The 19,713-nt window shown below is 49.3% G+C and overlaps 1 protein-coding gene and 1 non-coding gene across 7 annotated transcripts in view; both read right to left on the bottom strand.

The window, feature by feature from the left end:
- The window catches only part of MYO18A (myosin XVIIIA), an 84,645-nt gene extending 81,516 nt beyond the window's left edge, over positions 1-3,129 (bottom strand). For 4 of the 6 annotated variants that reach the window (XM_024734644.1, XM_024734624.1, XM_024734617.1 and 1 more), the window contains exon 1: positions 2,054-3,129. In XM_024734644.1, the coding sequence (XP_024590412.1) occupies positions 2,054-3,052 (999 nt within the window). In that variant the 5' untranslated portion in view covers positions 3,053-3,129. The remainder of the gene's footprint in view (positions 1-2,053) is intronic. The other 2 variants (XM_024734652.1, XM_024734634.1) reach the window with 1 other exon arrangement.
- A 16,134-nt stretch (positions 3,130-19,263) lies between these two features.
- Positions 19,264-19,395, bottom strand: LOC112394530 (small nucleolar RNA SNORA72). Its single transcript, XR_003002161.1, has one exon. It is a non-coding gene; the product is annotated as a small nucleolar RNA SNORA72 (small nucleolar RNA).
- Positions 19,396-19,713: the final 318 nt, after the last annotated feature.

A 19,713-nucleotide genomic window follows, 5' to 3' on the forward strand; every position in this document is an offset into this window, starting at 1 on the left:
ATGAGAGCCGCAGAAGAGGCTGCAGCACTCCCACACCCGCTCCGGGGTCTGTCCCAGGAAGCTGGAATGCTGGGCTCATTCCACTCCCCTCTGCTGTGGCCTGAGTCCCCACCACCTACCCAGGTAGGAAAAGATACAGGGCTTCTCTTAACCTGTCAGAGAGCTCTAGGAGACTCACGAGGATGGGGCTTTCTACTACGTCCCCTGCCCGATCCCTCAGGTAGACAAAGACGTCCTCTGGCCACCAGATGGGTTTGCCCCACAGGGACGAGAACAAGCCAGCATTTCAGGGATACCTGCTGTAATGTGGAATCCACCAGGGCCTCCAAAGCTAAGCCATCCACTTCCCCAGGGATGAGGTAGCAGCAGCTAGCTGGGAAGGGAGAGTGGCTGGGAAATGTGAGATACCAGGATGATCCCTGTGCTATAAAGACAAAACTAAACAGCATCCGAGATGCCAGGCCCAGGGCCCCACAGAGGCCTGTGCTGTGGTTCATCAGGGAGCTGGCAACAATCCCCCAGGGGAGATTCATTCTTTAAGAAGAAGAGAGTTCCATCTGTTAAAAGCAATGTTCGCCTGGTAGAAAGCAGACAGACATGGCAACATGGTATGATTTTTGGTTCTGAAATAAAGACTACTCCCTCTAAGTTGCACTTCCCTGAGTTCAGTCTAGCCTGATGGCTAACACATAGTAGGTGCCTGATGTGTGTTTCCGGAATAAATGAGTCCAGGTCTTCCCCTGGATTCCACAACAGGCTCCCTTCCACTCACTACCCTTTCCTGACTAGCAAAGCTACCTGACCCCACCAGCCCCAGGGTAAAGGAAGGCCGGGAACCCAGCTCCAGTGCTTCCCGCCGGAGCCTAACCCTGCCGCACCCAGGCCCCCCTGGCCCGAGATGCTGCCAGGCTGAACAGCCATCTGAGCTTCCACTTCCCCTCCCCAGGAGAAAGCCAGGACCAGGACTCTGCTCGCTTCCTTAGCATTTCCTCCCACTTCTGACTTTGACACATCTGGCTGGTCACTTAGTGCTGAAAGGTCCTGGCCAGGCTATGCAGTGGTCAGGCTGCAGGGACCAGATCAGAACGATCCTAAAACCCACAGCCAGGACAAAGGGATGGCTAGAGGCCAACTTGCCCCTCCTAGACTGTCTCTAGGCAGAACACTCCAAACTGATATGTAGCCACCCTATCAAAAGTCCCCTGGGGTTAGAGATCTCCATCCCCTTAGAGACCTGCTCATACATCTAATCTCAGTCTCTTCTGCTCCTATGTCACCCCCTTCCACTGCTGTTTTGTGTGGGCAGGATAATAGTTGGGATCTCAGGGACAGTCAGGTCATACTATCTCTGTAGGCCTGATCCCTCTTGCCTTTCCAGGGCCGTGCTTTTTCTTCTTCCAAGAGATAATAAAGACTCTTGGAGCCCGAGTGATCTTTATAAATCAGATCCAGTCACTCCCCTGCTGAACACCCTACAATGGTCCCGTTTCACTGGGATAAAATCTGAACTCCTACCATTATTTACAAGATCTTCGATGATCTGGCCACTGATTATCTCTGCAACCTTACCTGGTATTCAGCTCCTCAGTCACTCAGGGGTAAAAGGAGGCCTGAGGTCATCTCCCCAGGAGCTACCAATGTGAGCCCTGATTTAAAATAATTTATCTTTTTTTCACCTCCAATATCTAAATAATGGAAATCCTATATTTTAGTCCAGATACCAGTCTGGACCAGTAGTAGCCCAGAGTGGCTCTCACATCTGGAAGTGGCACATGTTAGCCCCCATGCCCCAATTCAGGGCTCAGGACATATTAGCCCACCAGGGTATCATAAAGCTTGTATCGCTGTGTATCATACCTTCTGAGGTCACTCCTCCCCACAGGCCAGGTAAGTCGTCCCGGAGCCCAAGGAGTGGCACGGCTTCACCGGTCACACCCTCGCTAGGCTCTGACGGTAGCTCCTGGGTACCCCAATCATCCACCCAGGTACAGTCGCAGGAGATGCCAACATCCCCAATCCCTGCTTGCCCCCGGCTGCCCAGGCCAACACTCACATGGGCTGGCTCCCTGCGGGGTCCCTCGCCGCTCCGCAGCCAGCTCCGACTCAGCTCGCTGAGCTCCGGGATGGGCTGCACCTTGAGCTGCACGCCGTCCCCAGACTGCCGGATCATCTCCACAATCTCATCCCTGGACTTGCTCTCCACGTTGTGCCCATTAATCTCCACCAGACGATCACCCGGCACCAGCCCCAGGGCCAGGTCCTTGGTGCCCGCGCCGGGCTCAGCAAAGTGAACCACCCGCCGATAGACCTGGCCCTCAGGGCCCCGATCCAGCACGGTTGTGCGTCGCAGGGAGAAGCCAAAGTCCCCCGTGGGCCGTCGCTGCAGTTCCAGTTCCCGGAGGGCAGGGGGTAGCGGGGGCACCACGGGGGGCAAGCGCAGGTCAGCCGGGAACCTTTTAGTCACCAGCTCAGGGGCTCGGGACCGAGGTCCTGGTCGAGGGATGCCTGGGCCGGGGTGCTGCATCAGCTGTCCCTCTAGGGTCCTCACCTCCACCTGTGGAGACGGGGCGGCAGAGTGCTCTGAGGGGGTGGAGGTTTCTGAGGCGCTCTCATCCCGGCTGCGCTGGGAGAAGGAGAAGCGCTTGACAATCATCTGTGAGTTCTGCTTGGCCAGGGAGCCGAACTTGGCTGCCCGCTGCAGCACCGAGCCCCGTAAGCTGCCTTCCTCACCCTTGAGGTCATCGCTGGAGCTGGCTGTGCTCAGGTGGCCCGAGTCCAGGATGACACTGCCCCTGTTGCTGTCGGAGTCGATGTCAGTCAGGTGCAGGTCGGAGCTGCTGGCCACCTTGATGGGGATGGGGTTGGAGATTTCCAAGCGCGTCTTCGAGTCACGCTTGGAGGAGCGGTTCAGGTTGAAGAAGCCACGCCTCAGGCTCATCTCTTCCAGGCTCCGCAGCTCCGCCGCTGACATCCGCTCCTTCTTCTCCTTTTTCTCCTTCTTCTCCTTCCGCGTGCCATCCTTGTCCTTGTCTTTCTTCATTAGGTTAAACATGGTGGGGTGCTATTTTTAGGGGTGGCACCCCAGAGGACTATGGGTGCTCAGCACAGGGCCTTCGTGCCCCACCTTGCCGCTGCAAACAGAAACAGAAAGGTTATTCGAGCAGAGCCTCTTTCTGTGTCTCCAATCCAGACACGGCCAACTAATGAGCACAGCTTTCCCTCACTGAGTGCCAGTTATGTGCCAGGTGCTCTGTTTTACACGGTACTGTCTCAATTAAGGTAATCTTCACAACACTGCTACGGGTAGGTCTGTCATTACCCCCATTTTACAAATACGGAAACGAGGTTTAGATCAGTTTATAAAAGCCCAGACTCCAAAGTCTGTCATTTCCTGTAATCCCTGAAAGACCCAGGCTTAGGTGTGCATGGTGGTGGCATCTGGGAGATCTAACCTCCTGGTTAGAGGATGCCATCAAGCCAACTTGGGATCTGACTTAAGATTCAAACGCAAGGGACTTCCCTGGTGGTCCAGTGGTTAAGAATCCGCCTTCCAGGGCTTCCCTGGTGGTGCAGTGGTTAAGAATCCACCTGCCAATGCAGGGGAAAAAGCCCGCACACAACAACGAAGACCCAACGCAGCTAAAATTAAATAAATAAAATTTTTTTTTAATTAAAAAAAAAGAATCCACCTTCCAATGCAGGGGACGCGGGTTCGGTCGGTGAACTAAGATCACGCGTGCTGCAGGGCAACTAAGCCCGTGCGCCGCAACTACTGAGCCCACACGACACAACTAGAGAGAAGCCTGCGTGCCACAACTGAGATCCAACACAGCCAAAAATAAAATAAATAGATAAATAAATATTTTTTAAAAAAGATTCAAACACAAAGGAAAAAGGAAATGACTGTGCGCCATCACCTCCCCATAGCCAATGTCCATTAAGGCAATAGGCATCACATGCTACTGGGCTCTTTCCTAAACCTGCTATCCCTAGAGCAGCAGCCTTAGCCACTGCCTGACAGAAGATCTCAAAGAACCAACACTTATTTAATGACTGCCACTCACCAGGCATAATGCCAGGCACTTTACACACACTATCTCATTTGAACCTCACAGCATCCCTGCAAGGTAGGTATCATTATCTCTACTTTACAAATGAGAAAACAGGGCTCAGAAAATTAAGTATATGTTAGTTGTCACACAGCTAGTAGGCGGTGACCGCAGGATTCAATGGCAAATGTTGTTTTCTTTCTAGGGCCTGGGCGCCCAAAGTGAAGCAGGGAGGGAGGTAAGGGGAAGTTCCAGACTGAATAGAGGACAGACAGCTGCAAGGTGGGGGTGGGCGTGGGGTCTGCTGGATAAACAGGATCCTGAAAAGTTCACATCCTTTTCCCCAGACCAACACCTAAATATAGCCTCAGGAAGAAAGTCGTGGCAGCCTGAGAGAAAACCCCAGCTCCAGGGCCTAGGGCGCCAACCTACTCCCACCCCTAGGCACACCCATCTGGGGACAGGATGGAGAAAAACCTGGTGGGGTGGAGTTGAGAGAGCCTTCCTTGTCCTAACCAGCAGGGAACAAGAAGGAGGCTGTACCACCTAATTAGAAATTAAATGTACTTTTTTCTTTCTCCATGAAGGCCTCCGCTCTGAGTTCTAGACACAAGACCTACAAGCTTACCCCTTGCAGCAGCGAGCTCTTGCCAAGCCCTGGAGAGGCCTTTCCTCTCTGTGTACCCCACTGCCACAACCAAGCAGGGCATTCCAGGTCCCCCAATTCTACTGAGAAGGACCCCCAACCCAGGTACAACGCCTAGGAAGGCATCAAGGCCAGAAGTGCCCAAGGGCCCCGGGGTACTGGCTAACTGCTTTCCCCCTGCCCAGCACCCTGACCCATGTGGCCCCTGAGAGATCAGAGTATCCTTTCTAGAGCAGCGCTGTCCACAAGAAATATAATTCAAGTCATATATGGAATTGTAAATTTTCTAGCAGCCATATTAAAAAAGGTAAAAAGAAACGGTTAAAATTAACAATATACTTTATTAATGTAGATATCCAAAATATTGTCATCTCAACATGTAACCTATGTAAAAAATATTGAGATATTTTACAGTCTCTTTTCCGTATTAAGTCTTCAAAATCCAGTGCACATTTAACACGTGGAGCACATCTCAATTCAGACAAACCACATTTCAAGTATTCAACAGCCCTGTGCTTGCGGCTATTGGATTGGGCAGTACAGTTCTAGAGAACTCTTGAGTTATAGAGCATATCCAAAGAGGTGGGAAATCTGGCCCAGTCATTGGTTCCCTGTGGACCTAGCAGGCACCCCTCTCCCCCTCTGACCTCCGTTCCTACCCAGTAAAACAAAGTTCCCTCTGAACTTTTTAGTTCTTAATGTTCCAAGCACAGTACCTGGGAGTGGGAAGACAGAAAATCTAGGGCCCAAGAAGTGCAAAGCCAGGGACAGCCTCGGCTAGCTGAGCCTGGACTGATTCAGGGTGAAGGGGAGCCCGGCAACAGGCATCCTCTCTTCAGGGCTCTACTTTAATATAGGGGGTCTCTCTCTCTCCTCCTGAACGCTGATGGGGGTATGGACAGACCTACCATATGCTAGGATGCAGGATCTTTGGTTGGTCGCTGCTCACCTTACCTCTCACCCATCACTACCTGCACTCTCTTAAAAGGCTAGTTTAGAAGATGGCTCCAGGGGGACATGTGGGGGAAATGAAGAAAGAAACCCACCTTGGGGACTTGGAGGGAACAAACCAATATCTCAGCCTCAGCCCAACCACAGAGAACCAAACCGCCTACAATGCTATCCCACCAAGACACCTTTTATGGTCTCCAATTCTCACTCTGCAATCCTTACCCAGTGCTGGCTCTTTGCTGGGGACTAGATATCTGAGCAGTATCAACGGTACACAGCCCCCAGAATTCTAGAATCTTTGGGCTGTCTCAGCAAAAGCTTGTCCCTCACTAGCATTGCATCAGGCAGAAACGACAGACAGTCACAGCAGCAGCACAGGGGGTTAGCGCTGGCAGGAAATGTTAGAAGATCTGGTATCTAGGCCTGGATCTGCCAACAAATCGCTAGGGGACCTTGAGCCTGTCACTTTGCTCAAGGTTGGACTAGATGATCTAGGTCTCTTCTAGCTATAAAATTCCAAATATTTAAGTCTCTTGTGGACATAAGTTATTTATTAACTTTCTACCAAAGTCACCCCTCTCATCCCAACCCTGGGGCCTTTGGAGACTAGGTCCATTTCAGCCCTTCCCTCATCAGCCCTGTCCTGCCACTGTTATCTACACAGCTCACAAGGTACCCGTTCCCCACTGTTGTCCCTACAATTGCCAGGCCTGGCTGTGGCCTGGGTTCTCTCCTGTGCCACATGTCTAGAGCTACCTGCAACCTCCCCCTCCAGGGTCAGACCTGCAGTATAGCTGCAGCTGCTCCTATGCATCTCGGAGCCCAATTCACCAGAGACCTGGGCTCTGTCAACTTCCTGTGGACCTTGGACTTTCCCGCATCTCCTGTCCTTAGGTCCAAAGTCTCCAGCAGCGATCACTACCTCCCCACTCCCATTCCAAGCTGCAGTTTCTACCTGCCTCCCCTTCGTCTCTTACCCCCCCACCGAAGGTAACCTTACAGTTTTTCTGACCTCCTTCTCTGTCTTTCACCCCTCACCCTACTCCAGGAGGCCTTTCCTAATTTTAAGTGGAGGGAAGGTCTGTGTGTAAATTAGGGTACGTACCTAAATCATCTTGACCCTACTATCCCCCAAATCAAAGCAAAGTACCACTGAATCAGTCAACTCGGCTGCTTTATTACTTTAAGACAGAAAGCATTTTGAGGGCAAGGACCTTTCAATTCAAGTATGCCCCTATCAATTCATCAACAGGAGAAACAATTTACATATTCATATCATGGAATACTACTCAGCAATAAAAAGGAAACTACTACTGATACACACAATGGGGATGGATCTCAAAGACATCGGTTAAGTGACTGTAAAAGAAGACTTCGACATACTGGTATGGTACTTTTTATATGAATTTCTAGTATGGGCAAAAGTAACCCATGGTGAAAAAAAAATCAGAACAGTGGTTACCTCTGGGAAGTGGGGGTGGAGTGGGAGTGGGGATTACCTGAGAAAGGGCATGAGGGAGCTTTCCGGGGTAATGTTCATGTTACATATCTTGATAAGGGTTTGGGTTGACACATGTATACAGTTTGTCAATTGTCATCAAATAGTGCACATAAGATTAGTGCATTTCGTTGTATGAGATATTCACTCAAAAGAAGAAAAGAACAGTAAACGAATATGGAACTCTAGTTAATGATGTGTACGCTAATGTATTGGGGGTAACGTATACTGGTGTCTGCAATTTGTCCTGAGATGCATCAAAAACATAAGGTGCCTTGAGGGTTGGATCAAGGGATAAAGATGTGATAAACAAGGGTAGTAAAGTGTTCACTGTAGAGTCTAGGAGATGGGGTGTTCACTGTAAAACTCTAACTTTTCTAAATGTTTGCAGATCCTTGTGATAAAATGTTGGGGAAAGTATGTATTTATCAAGCACCTACTAAATGTAGGGGATATAAAGATAAATAAAACCCATGAAAGAGTTTAGGCTTCAGATGTCAGGTAACAAAGCTGAAAACAAATTCGGGTTAATAGCGATGCAATCTTGGGCAAGTCACTTAAAGCCTCTGTGCCTCTATCTTCCCATTTTTTTAATGGAAATAATAGTACCTACCACATAAGGCATGGGAATTAAATGAAATATGTATATATGCCCTTCATATAATGCCTAGACCAAACTAAGTCCTCAAGAATGGTACCCAGTGGTAGCAAGGCACATTTATGCCATTTAATGGGATGGTAGAGAGGATAATAAAGTACACAAATGACTATCAGCACACATATGACTAAAATAAGTCTAGACATACAATCTTAATGCTCTACAGAACCTTTGTATATGGAAAATAAAGCCCAAAGAAGTGAAGGCAATCCAGTTAGCACACGGCCAAGCTGGATCACACTGGCTCGAGTCCAGAGGCCCCATATAACTACTGCCAAGATAAGGACAGGCAATTCATAGATGCAGAAATACAAATGGCCAACAAACATGAACAGGTATTCAGCCTGAGTAATAGTCACAGCTGTGTGAAATAAAACAGAGGTATACTGCGTTCACTTAGCAGTCTAGTAAAAACTACCAAGCTAACATCAATCAGAGGATGAGAAGCAGGGTGCCCCAAATGTGTTGCTGGGAATATAAGGTGATAAAAGGAGGGCAAATGTGTGGTATTTACGAAAATATTTAAAGGTACCTATTCTTTGACAGGGCCATTCCATTTATAGGACATCTATAGATATATTCACGCAATAAACATAGCTAATCTTTGCAGCACAATAAACATGGCTAATCTTTGCTATTTCATAATAGCAAAATTCCGTCTCTATAAATGTCCCTTACTAGGGGAGTGGCTAAATTATAGAACTTAGCAGTTATTTAAAAGAATGAGGTAGGGGCTTCCCTGGTGGTGCAGTGGTTGAGAGTCCGCCTGCCGATGCAGGGGACACGGGTTCGTGCCCCGGTCTGGGAAGATCCCACATGCCGCGGAGCGGCTGGGCCCGTGAGCCATGGCCGCTGAGACTGCGCGTCCGGAGCCTGTGCTCCGCAACGGGAGAGGCCACAGCAGTGAGAGGCCCGCGTACCACACACACACACACACACAAAAAATCTATTTATATAACATATAAGTATTAAACTATAAATACATAATATATAAAATATTCATAACAAGCTTTTAAAAAATAGTCTGGAAAGATCTGTTACACAAATATATCAGTGATTTTTCTCTGTGGAATAATGGCAAAGAGGGGTAACACTTCAGCTTTCTACCTCATAGACTTGCTACAGAAAAAACCTTTTTTTAGCATGTTACTTTTGTGATTTTAAAGATCAAAGAAGAAAAAAGGAAGGTGTGACAAAGTAATAAGCAATCCATTTGGCATTAAAGCTGTAAACCGGTTTGCAAGGACAAGTTCAAAGCTGGCCATCTCATGCTTTGAAAATGTTTCAGTGACTTGGGGGACTTGGTTAAAATAGATCTCACTAGTGTCTTGTGGCTTTAAGTGGGGACAGATTTAAATGGGTCACTCTGCAGCTGGCAAAGTAGAAACCCCAGGAAATGGAAACTATAACATTAGAATCCCAAGAAAAGGGCGCCCAGACTTGGCTGCTGTGGGTGTATACTTAAAACGGCCAGTCCTCCCACCCTCGACCACACTCATAAATAAATACAAAGGAAATACTTTCCCAAGAGAGCCGGCCTCTCTCCCTTGGCCTCTGACCTCCCTGAGCGGCCGTTTCCTACCGCCCCGAGGCCTTGATGGGGCGCTCGCCCGCCTGCCCGCCCGGACCGAGGAATTGCACGCGTGGCCCAGGGGGGCTCGCCCGGCCCAGGCAGCGCTGGGTGACGCCTGTCGCCGCCGCCGTGGAGCTTCTTGCCGGCGGTCCTGCTGAGCCCCGCCGCGGCCCATGACTCACTGCCAGGTCACATGGAGCTTCTCTGGCTCCAGGTGTGCTCACTCACTCCGTCTGCACGCTTCTCACATGACATCAGCCGGCCCGGCCGCCCGGCAGCCGGCTCCCTGCCCTGCCCGCCGCAGCGCCGGGAACCCTCGGCCCTCGGCACCTCCAGGCAGCCGGGCCGGCGCAGACGCAGCCCCGCGGCGCCTCCGCTGCGATACCGTCTCCCCTGGAACGCAACAATCCCGCAGGCCCCGGGAGAAACGAGAGCGGGAGACGTGCCAGAAGCCCGGCCAGGTCCCCGGCGGCTCTTCCAGATGCACCTCCTTGGCCCCCCGCGGGGCCTGCCGCAGCCCGCTGGGCGCTAAGCTCAGCTCACACCCCAACACCCCACCTCCTGTGTGACCTTGAGCAAGTCCCGTCCTCTCTCTAGACCTCAGCTTTTTCAACTCTAAAATCTCCATGGGCCTGAGACTTCAGACTTGGGCTTCGCTGAAGAGGTATTCTGCTCAACCACAAACTTGAGGTTCTAATCCCGCTCTCCCTCTGATTTGCTGTGTGACCTACAGCCCATCATCCAACATCTCTGAATACTAGAGAATAACAAAAATAATTCCTTGTAAGTGACTATAAAGTACCTGGCTGCGAGAAAGGGCCCTGGGCCCTGTAAAATCCTCAGTCCACAATTTAAACTGCTGCCTGACTGTAAACTATTTGAAACGTCAAGGGAATGTGGATAATTTACAAGCCACACAATTCCTACCTCAAGAGAAAGGGCAGGAAAGTGAGGGGCGGAGGGTGCGGGGGTTTCCAAGTCTGCTCCCCACCCTTCCCAATCCAGTTCCCACTACTGCACCACCCCACCCTCTAATTCAGGCTGCCTCAGAAAATGGTGATGGGGGGTGAGGTGCAGTGAGCAGATCTTAAAGAACCCCGGGGCCTGACCCAAAGCAGAACTTAAAAGCTCCATTAAGCCCCCAACCCAAGTCCTGGGGAAACCTGTTAATCATAGCACAGGGTGGGCTGGGCCCTCCCAACCCCTCAAACCTTTAAACTATATCAGGCCAGAGCCCCTCAGCTTTACCCACCACACCCAGGAGAGGCCTAGGACTGGGGCTCAGGGCCACCAACAGGACCCTGCTCACGTGGATGCTCCGGCTCCAGTCTGTGGTATCCACTCCAGGTGAAGGAGGTCTGGCTGGGGACAGACCTCTGGTTGAGAAGGAGTAAGAACAGCCCTGCTGCCCTGGAGATCTGTGACACAGCAAGTCTGAATCAAGCCTTCCTGAGTTCCAACAACTCCCTGCTCCACCTAAGAGGGTGGATTCTTCCTTTCACACAAGCCCCACTTCTGCCCCTCCCAGTCAACCTTCAGGCACCTGCCACTGGGGGACCCTGGAGTTTTCAGGCCCAGCTTCTGAAGACACATGCAGCTCTCAATGAACAGCCTCAAGCTAGGCCAGTGAAGTGGTCTCCAGCCAACAGGCTGACTGCCCAGACTGCCAGGCAGTGAGGTTGAGGGACCAGGCAGGAGTCAGGAAGGGCACAATCCACCTGAAGGTTTCTGAGGAGAGCCTGGATCGTGAGAGGAAGCCCTGGGACACACATCCTGGCACCTGAGTCAGGCCAGGAGACAGGAGTAAACAAACTAGATATTCAGAGCTGCCAGGTGCCAAGTCATCGACTGTTCAAAGCTCAAAGCTCCCACAGGAAGTGACCATCAGCATTCTACCCATTCCTCACCCACCCTCCACTCCCACCTGTGATGCTTCTCATTCCCCTAACCCCCCAACACAATAGCTTCCCCCATCATCTTCCTGGAATTGAGGCCCCAACTCCAATGTTCCCAACCCCAAATGTACAAGCACACCTCCACCCAAAGCTATATATAACCAGTCATGTCCAGCAACCAGGAGGATGCTTCCTGGAAAGTCCTCATCACAAAAGGACAGAGGGCAGGCCACTGACAAAGAGCCAGTGAGGTCTGTCCAGAAACCAGAGACCTCAAGAGAGCAATTTTCAATATCTCCAACTAGAAAGTAGCCCCTGAGCTAATAGGGTGGGGAACATGAGGCAAGGCCAACTCCATTGCCATGACAACAGGATACCAACCTGCCCAAGAAAAGGGCTCCAGACCTGGTAAGCACATGGAAAGGCAGCTTGAACCTCCAGGTTCAATGTCTTGCTAAGGTGTTCTTGCTCTTAATCACCCGGACAACCTTCCATCCCTTCCAGCATGGCCGCAGTGCAGACACACTCGGCACCATTCGCTCTTCATGGAGGATTTACTAGGCCTCCTCAGCCACAGACATGCTAGGTACTCCAAAAGACAAAATGAACCTACATAAATCATTGACAAGGTGAAGAGGGGAGGGAATCCAATTCCATAATTTGGGGGGACCATCTGAGGGCAGGAAGGCCCTAGGCAGGAAAGCTCTTCCCAGGAAGCACCATCCCAGGCCTCCCTACACAAACACAAACCATGAGGACACTGCCAAACACATGCCCCATTGGCCAAGGGACCAGGCAAAAGGAGTACCGCTTAAAAAACGAACTGGCAGCCTCCCCCATCCTCACGCTCCCCGCCAGCTCATTCTGGCCGCCAGCCTTTCCAACTAATCAGCAGGACACACATGCCTTGCAACAGGGTGACACCGCCATCCCCCACTGCACCCCTACCCCCAAACAAAGCTCCAATGTGCGGTGTGTCCCTGCAGGCCTTATCTCAGCCAGGAACAGGACCCACTCCTCACCAGGCTTGGTACCAGCGGCACCCCCAACAAGGGGGTGGGGGGCAGCGAACCTTACCATCTCCCCCTTCCCATTGGCGAAGCAACTGGCATGACAGGTTCGCAGGGCGGGGCATCAGGGCAGTCTCTCCCAGAGGCCTGGGGCAGATAGTCCAACCTTCCCACACGCACCCCACCCCTTGGCAGGGAGAGGTGAGGTGAGCAGCCATTCGCAGGGGACAGCTGGCACGCCCTAATCCCCAAAGCCTACCGTTCACCCACCCGCCCCCCGTCTTCTGCCCCAAGGGGAGGGGGCCCAGGGAAGCAGGGTCTCCATTGTTTTGCCAGCTGTCTGGCAGCTGCTCCTTTGAGAGGAGTCCGGTGTCGGCCTGGCAATGAAAGGGTGAAGGCCGCTGGGAGGGATAAAGGACTCGGTGGAGGTGCTCGCCTTCCCTGCTGCCTTCCTCAGAGCCTCGGTCCGTCAGTCTGTCTGGGGGGCCTGGGCCTGGCCTCGAGAAGCCCCCTACCCCCCGGGCTGCAGCCTCCACCCCGCAGCTCGGGGCCACCTGGGCTCCCCCGAGCCCCGAAGCCCGGTCCGGGCAGGAGCGCAGCACGGCGCAGCGCAGCGCCGCCCCCCGCGGCCGCACGAGCCGAGCCGAAAGGGAGCTCCCTGCTGGCGGCTCCGGGGATAAGCGGCCGGCCTTCCTGGCAGCGCCTGGGCGCGCCTCCAGAGCGGGCCAGGCGGGCACCGGGAGCTGCCCTGGAGGCCTCGGTCCGGGTCCGAGAGGCCCTGCCTGGAGATCCTGTCTGCACTGGGCACTGGGGGCTGCTGAGCGTGCCCAGGGCAGGCCCCGGGGTCATGCTGAATGTATGGAACAGGCTCTGTCCGCGGCAGGCACTGGTGGACTCTGCTGGCTGTGTCCAAGAGGGTGCTGCCCAGGGCAGTGCTATCCAGAGAGAACCACTGAGCCTCGCGGGCCACATCTTCCCAGGGTGGCTCTGCAGAGACAGACATAGGGTGCTGCTGGAGGATGCCAGATGGCCTAGTCCAAAGCAGGCACTGCCAGCCATGCCCAAGGTGGCAGTGGAAGAATGTACTCCTCAAGGTGGACGCAGCCTCCTGGTGGCTTGGCCTGAGAGAGCCCTGCCTCAGGTGGAGCTGCCTAAAGGATGAGCCAAGGCCCAGGAGTCATAGCCATAAATGGCACTCACTCCCCAAAGGAGTCCAGCAATGCCAAGATTAACAGCTTTCAGAAGCTCTTTGGAATGAGGTCTGCCCCTGGGTCCTCATGTCCTATCAAAATCGGGTGAGCTGCTCTACCCATTGAGAAGGAATTTTAAACTTTCTGGAAGAGGCCAGAGACATTTAGAGACCAGACCTCCAAGATAGGTGCTATGCCTGAGCTGAGAGAGAGAGGTGGGCATTTCTACGGGCAGTGTCCATACTGAAGGGAGGTACCCCAGAGCGTGGAAGAAACTGAGTGGGGTGGTGCAGGTAAAAGGGTGTAGCGGACAAGGGCAGCTGCCTCCATAAACAGCCCAACAAGGAACTTCTGGCAGGGGTGGCCCAACCTGACAGACCAGGGAAGGTTCAAGCAAGGGGGCTCAGGAGCTAAGAGCTGAGTAAGAACTGAGAGATCCTGAGGAATAGACCACACCCAGAATGTGCATGTTGGATAAAGGAATAGCATGTAACCCAAACTCAATGCAGCACACTTTTACTGAGATCCTGCTAAGTGCCAAGCGCAGCACACTCTGAGGGACATAGAGCCATCAGACCTGGAGCGTCTCTCCAGGGAGCTCCCATGGTGAGGGCGGGGGCTGGTAGTGAACTTTGACTGCAGGGGGATTCACCACGCTGTCATCCCTTGGATGATGAGATGACGCTATAATGGATGGCTTATTTGGCTGGAGGAATGAAAGAAAGCTGCTCTGAGGACATGCCATTTGAGCGGAACCTTGGAAGCTAAGTAGGACAATGATTATCACTATTGCTTTCTGAGCAGCTACTATGTGCTAGACACTATCTCTATTCCTCACAACAAATGTATGAGGGAGACATTTTTTTAAAAGATCTTTTTGATGGCAACGATTTTTTTTTTTTTTTTGAGCGGTACGCGGGCCTCTCACTGTTGTGGCCTTTCGTGTTGCAGAGCACAGGCTCTGGAAGCGCAGGCTCAGCGGCCATGGCTCACAGACCCAGCCGCTCTGCGGCATGTGGGATCTTCCCAGACCGGGGCACGAACCCGCATCCCCTGCATTAGGCAGGCGGACTCTCAACCACTGCGCCACCAGGCAAGCCCTAATGTCGACCATTTTTAAAGCCTTTTTTGAATTTGTTACAATATTGCTTCTGTTTTATATTTTTTGGTTTTTTGGCCACGAGGCATGTGGGATCTTAGCTCCCCGACCATGGATCAAACCCGCACCCCTGCATTGGAAGGCGAAGTCTTAACTATTGGACCCCCAGTGAAGTCCCTGAGGGAGACATTATTTTTATAGATAGGGATTGAGTGCATGGACTCGGGAGCCAGGTTGCCTGGGTTCAAATTCCAGCTCGGTCAAGGCTAGCTGTGTTACTCTGGGTGACTTACAAAACCTCTCTGTGCCTCAGTTTCTTTATCTGAAAAAGTGGGTATAATAATGCCTGCCTCAAAGTCTATTTTGAAAATCAAATGAGTTTAGTGTTTTCAACAAATGTTGCTGGAACAGCTGGACATCCACAGGCAAAAAGAGAGAGTCTAAACACAGACCTTACACCCTTCACAAAAATTAAAATGACTCATAGACCTAAATGTAAAAGACAAATACACAAAACTGCTAGATGATACCATAGGAGGAAACCTAGATGACCTTGGCTACGGCAATGATTTTTTTGCATACAACACCAAGGACATTTATGAAAGAAAGAACTGGTAAGCTGGACCTCATTAAAATTAAAAACTTCTGCTCCGTAAAAGACAATGTCAAGAGAATGAGACGACAGGCCACAGACTGGGAGAAAATATTTGCAAAAGACACGTCTAATAAAGAAATGTTATCCAAAATAAACAAAGAACTCTTAAAACACATCAATAAGAAGACAAACAATCTGATTTAAAAATGGGCCAAAGACCTGAACAGTCACTTCACCAAAGAAGATATACAGATAGCAAATAAGCATTTGAAAAAATACTCTACATCACGTGTCATAGAGAATTGCAAATTAAAACAACGAGGTACTATTACACACCTAATAGAAAGGCCAAACTCCAGAACACTGACAACACCAAATGCTGGTGGGAGTGTGGGGCAACAGGAACGCTCATTCGTTGCTGGTGGGAACGCACAATGGCACAGCCACTGTGGAAGACAGTTTGGCAGTTTTGGATTTTTCTTTTAATTTAATTAATTAATTTTTTATACAGCAGGTTCTTATTAGTTATCTGTGTTATACATATTAGTGTGTACATGTCAATCCCAATCTCCCAGTTCATCCCACCAGCCCCACCCCCCGCCCCGCTTTCCCCTCTTGGTGTCCATACGTTTGTTCCCTACATCTGTGTCTCACTTTCTGCCCTGCAAACTGGTTCATCTGTACCATTTTTCTAGGTTCCACATATATACATTAATATGCGATACTTGTTTTTCTCTTTCTGACTTACTTCACTCTGTATGACAGTCTCTAGGTCCATCCACGTCTCTACAAATGACCCAATTTCGTTCCTTTTTATGGCTCAGTAATATTCCATTGTATATATGTACCACATCTTCTTTATCCATTCATCTGTCGATGGGCATTTAGGTTGCTTCCGTGTCCTGTCTATTGTAAATAGTGCTGCAATGAACATTGTGGTGAATGTCTTTTTGAATTATGGTTTTCTCTGGGCATATGCCTAGTAGTGGGATTGCTGGGTCGTATGGTAGTTCTATTTTTAGTTTTTTAAGGAACCTCCATACTGTTCTCCATAGTGGCTGTATCAATTCACATTCCCACCAACAGTGCCAGAGGGTTCCCTTTTCTCCACACGTTCTCCAGCATTTGTTGTTTGTGGATATTCTGATAAAGCAGTTTGCAGTTTCTTATACAACTAAACACACTCTTCCCATGTGACCTAGCAATTGTCCTCCTTGTTCTTTACCCAATGGAGTCGAAAACTTATATCCACGCAAAAACCTGCACACGGATATAACAGCTTTATTTATAATTGCTAAAACTTATAAGCAACCAAGATGTCCTTCAGTAGCTGAATGGTTAAACTGTGGTACATCCAGACAATGGATTATTATTCAGAAACCAGCTATCAAGCCATGAAAAGACATGGAGGAAACAAATGCTTATTACTAAGTGAAAGAAATCAATCTGGCAAGGCTATATGATTCCAACTCTGTGACATCCTGGAAAAGGTAAAACTATGGAGACCATAAAAAGATCAGCTGTTGTCAGGATTGGGATAAGGGAGGGATGAATGGGCAGAGCACAGAGGATTTTTAGGGCAGTGACACTACTCTATATGATATTACAATGATGGATGCATGTCGTGATACATTTATCCAAACCCACAGAATGTACAACACCAAGAGTGAACCCTAATGTAAACTGCAGACTTTGGGTGATGATGATTTGTCAGTGTAGGTTCATCAGGTGTAACAAATACACCACTGTGGTGTGAGATGTTCATAGTGGGGAAGGCTGGTGGTGGGGAGGGTGAAGGGGGTATGTGGAAACTCTCTACTTTTAGCTCAATTTTGCTATGAACCTAATATTGCTTTAAAAAATAAAGTTTATTAACTTTTTCACAATACAATGAGTTAATATGTAAAAAGAACAGCTCCCAGCATACAGTAAGCATTCTATAACTGTTAGCTTTGTTTTCATAACTTTCCCCACTCACAGCTATGGAAACACAGCCTGCAAGTGGCAGAGTGAGGATTCAAACTGAGGTCCCCAAGACTCAAAGCCCATGTTCTTTCCCCTGTACCATGGCAATGAATGAACAGACATATTAACATCTGTGTTATTTATGTGCGTCCACATCAGGGCACTCGGGGGTAGCACACGCTGTTCCTAAGAGCTCCTCTAGCCTGAACCAGGAACCAATTTCAGAAACCCGGCAAGAATGAAGCACCAGAGCCACGCCCACAGTGACTCTGGCTCATGGTCACTTGTTTATTAATCTTTTACTTCTCAAAGGTCAGAATAATCCCTGCCCTGGCTCTAAGTAAAAGTAAAAGTAAAGCCCCATCCACCCCTCAAAGAAAAACATCACAGCAGCGTCCACATAAAATAGCCCAGATGACCACGGAAAGGCCAGTGTTTTCCAGAAAATTCGTAAGCTCCTAAAGCAATCTGACTCAAGTCGAGAAGCCCCTAAGGGAGAAGGCTGGTAATAATAAATATCCCTTACAGCAACTGAGCCTTCACTATGGGTCAGCATTAAGCTAACCCCTTGGCTGGCATTGTCCCATTTAGTCCTCATCCTCACCCTATTAGGGAGGTGATGTTCTTATCCCCATTTTGCAGATTAGAAACCAGGCTGAGGAAAATGAAATAATTTGCCCAAGGCCACACGACTAATAAATAGCAGAGCCCGGAATGCTTGCTCTGAGTCACTCTGCTGGGCTGTGTCCTGGGCATGGACTTTGGGGCCACGCGGCTTGAGAGGACACGTGGCCTAGCAGCTGCTGGCAAGTTCCTTGGCCTCTCTAAGTCTCAATTGCCTCATCTATAAAATGGACATAATAATAGCGCCTACCTCATAAGAGTGTGAGGATAAAACAAGCAAATTCATTTAAAGCAATTAGCCTAGTACTTGACAGGTAGTAAGTGGTTAATAAATGTTAGCCCTTATTAATCCCTCTGACTCTCTTCATCTGTAAAATGGAGGCTGGTAATAATGTGTAAGTCATAGAGTTATTGTGAGGCTTAGAGGAAATGGCACAGGTAAAGCATGATGATACTCGCCGCACAGTAAGCTACCACGATATGACACTCCAGAAAGGATCGCAAATAAGCAAGCCAGTTTTTTTTTTAAAGCTCGCGGAATTGCATTTCTGTGTGATACAAGTGATGTTCAGGTGACAAGAGCACGTGTTGAATATTGTTCCTCAAAATGCATTAGCCGAAGATCCTTTATTCCTTTGCATAGACACTTGCAGTGTGGGTGCAGAACCCTCTCTAGGAAACGTGAAGCTAAATTCTTAGAAGAGAGTACCTGCCGAATACCAGCCCAAAAAAAGGAGCATGTCTCTGAAATGACATAAAAAAGTTTAACTTGGGAAAGTTCAAACACAGACAAAATAAAAGAAACAATATAACAAACCCCTGAGTACCCATCATACAGCTTCAATCAACTCCTGGAAATCTTGTTTCAACTATACTCTCCCCTATAACCGTAACTTTAAAACAAGTCCCAGATCTCATATCACTTCATCTGAAAACACTTTGGTGTGTATGTCTAAAAGATAAGGATTATTTTTTAAACAACACCACGTACCATTGTCACACCTAAAGGTTTTAAATAATAATTCCCTAATATCATCAAATCATCAATGTTCAAATTTCCAATTATCTTCACAAAGTTTTTTTTTTTTTTTGCGGTATGCGGGCCTCTCACTGTTGTGGCCTCTCCTGTTGCGGAGCACAGGCTCCGGACACGCAGGCTCAGCGGCCATGGCTCACGGGCCCAGCCGCTCCACGGCATGTGGGATCTTCCCAGACTGGGGCATGAACCTGTGTCCCCTGCATCAGCAGGCGGACTCTCAACCACAGCGCCACCAGGGAAGCCCCAAAGTTTTTTTTTTAATTGCTTGTTTGTTTGAATCAAGATTCACATGTTGCAGTTAGTCGACTTTTTTTTTTTACAATTCATTTAATGGCAACTGGTAATCATCAAATTAGCAATAGTTATCTTCAAAAGTTATTACACTAGTTGTGCTGTAATTTCTCGAGGTTGATCAGATACCTAGAGTCACAGACATTTCCCACATAAGATGCATTACATAAATCAGGCTTGATTTATCACCAGCATTTATAAAACCAGACCTGGGGAAAGAACTAGGTCTGGGGACACATGCATGGTCTTAGTGTAGCAAATTCTTAGCCTGCTCTGATTATTATAAAATCAGAATAGCAAGAATATTTGCAGGATGTGACTTTTAAGTATCTTTTAACCTACAGGTTTCTCTTCTATCTCTTCCTTTTTCCCCTCACAACTCATTTGTGGGAGAAACTAGGTCATTTATCCTACAGATTTTCCACAATCTGGACTTTGTTGATTGCATCCCCATGGGGTAGTTTAATATGATACTCTGGCCTCTATATTTCCTATAAATTGATAAATAGATCTAGAGGCTTGAGCAAATTTGAGTTTTATTTTGGGGGGAAGGATACTTCATAGGTGGCATGGTCTTCTTTCTTCAGGAGGCATATAGTATCTTGTTGTCTCTAAAATGATACTTAAAAA

Source organism: Neophocaena asiaeorientalis, unplaced genomic scaffold, assembly GCF_003031525.2.
Source record: "Neophocaena asiaeorientalis asiaeorientalis breed wild unplaced genomic scaffold, Neophocaena_asiaeorientalis_V1.1 scaffold129, whole genome shotgun sequence".
Lineage (NCBI taxonomy): Eukaryota > Metazoa > Chordata > Mammalia > Artiodactyla > Phocoenidae > Neophocaena > Neophocaena asiaeorientalis.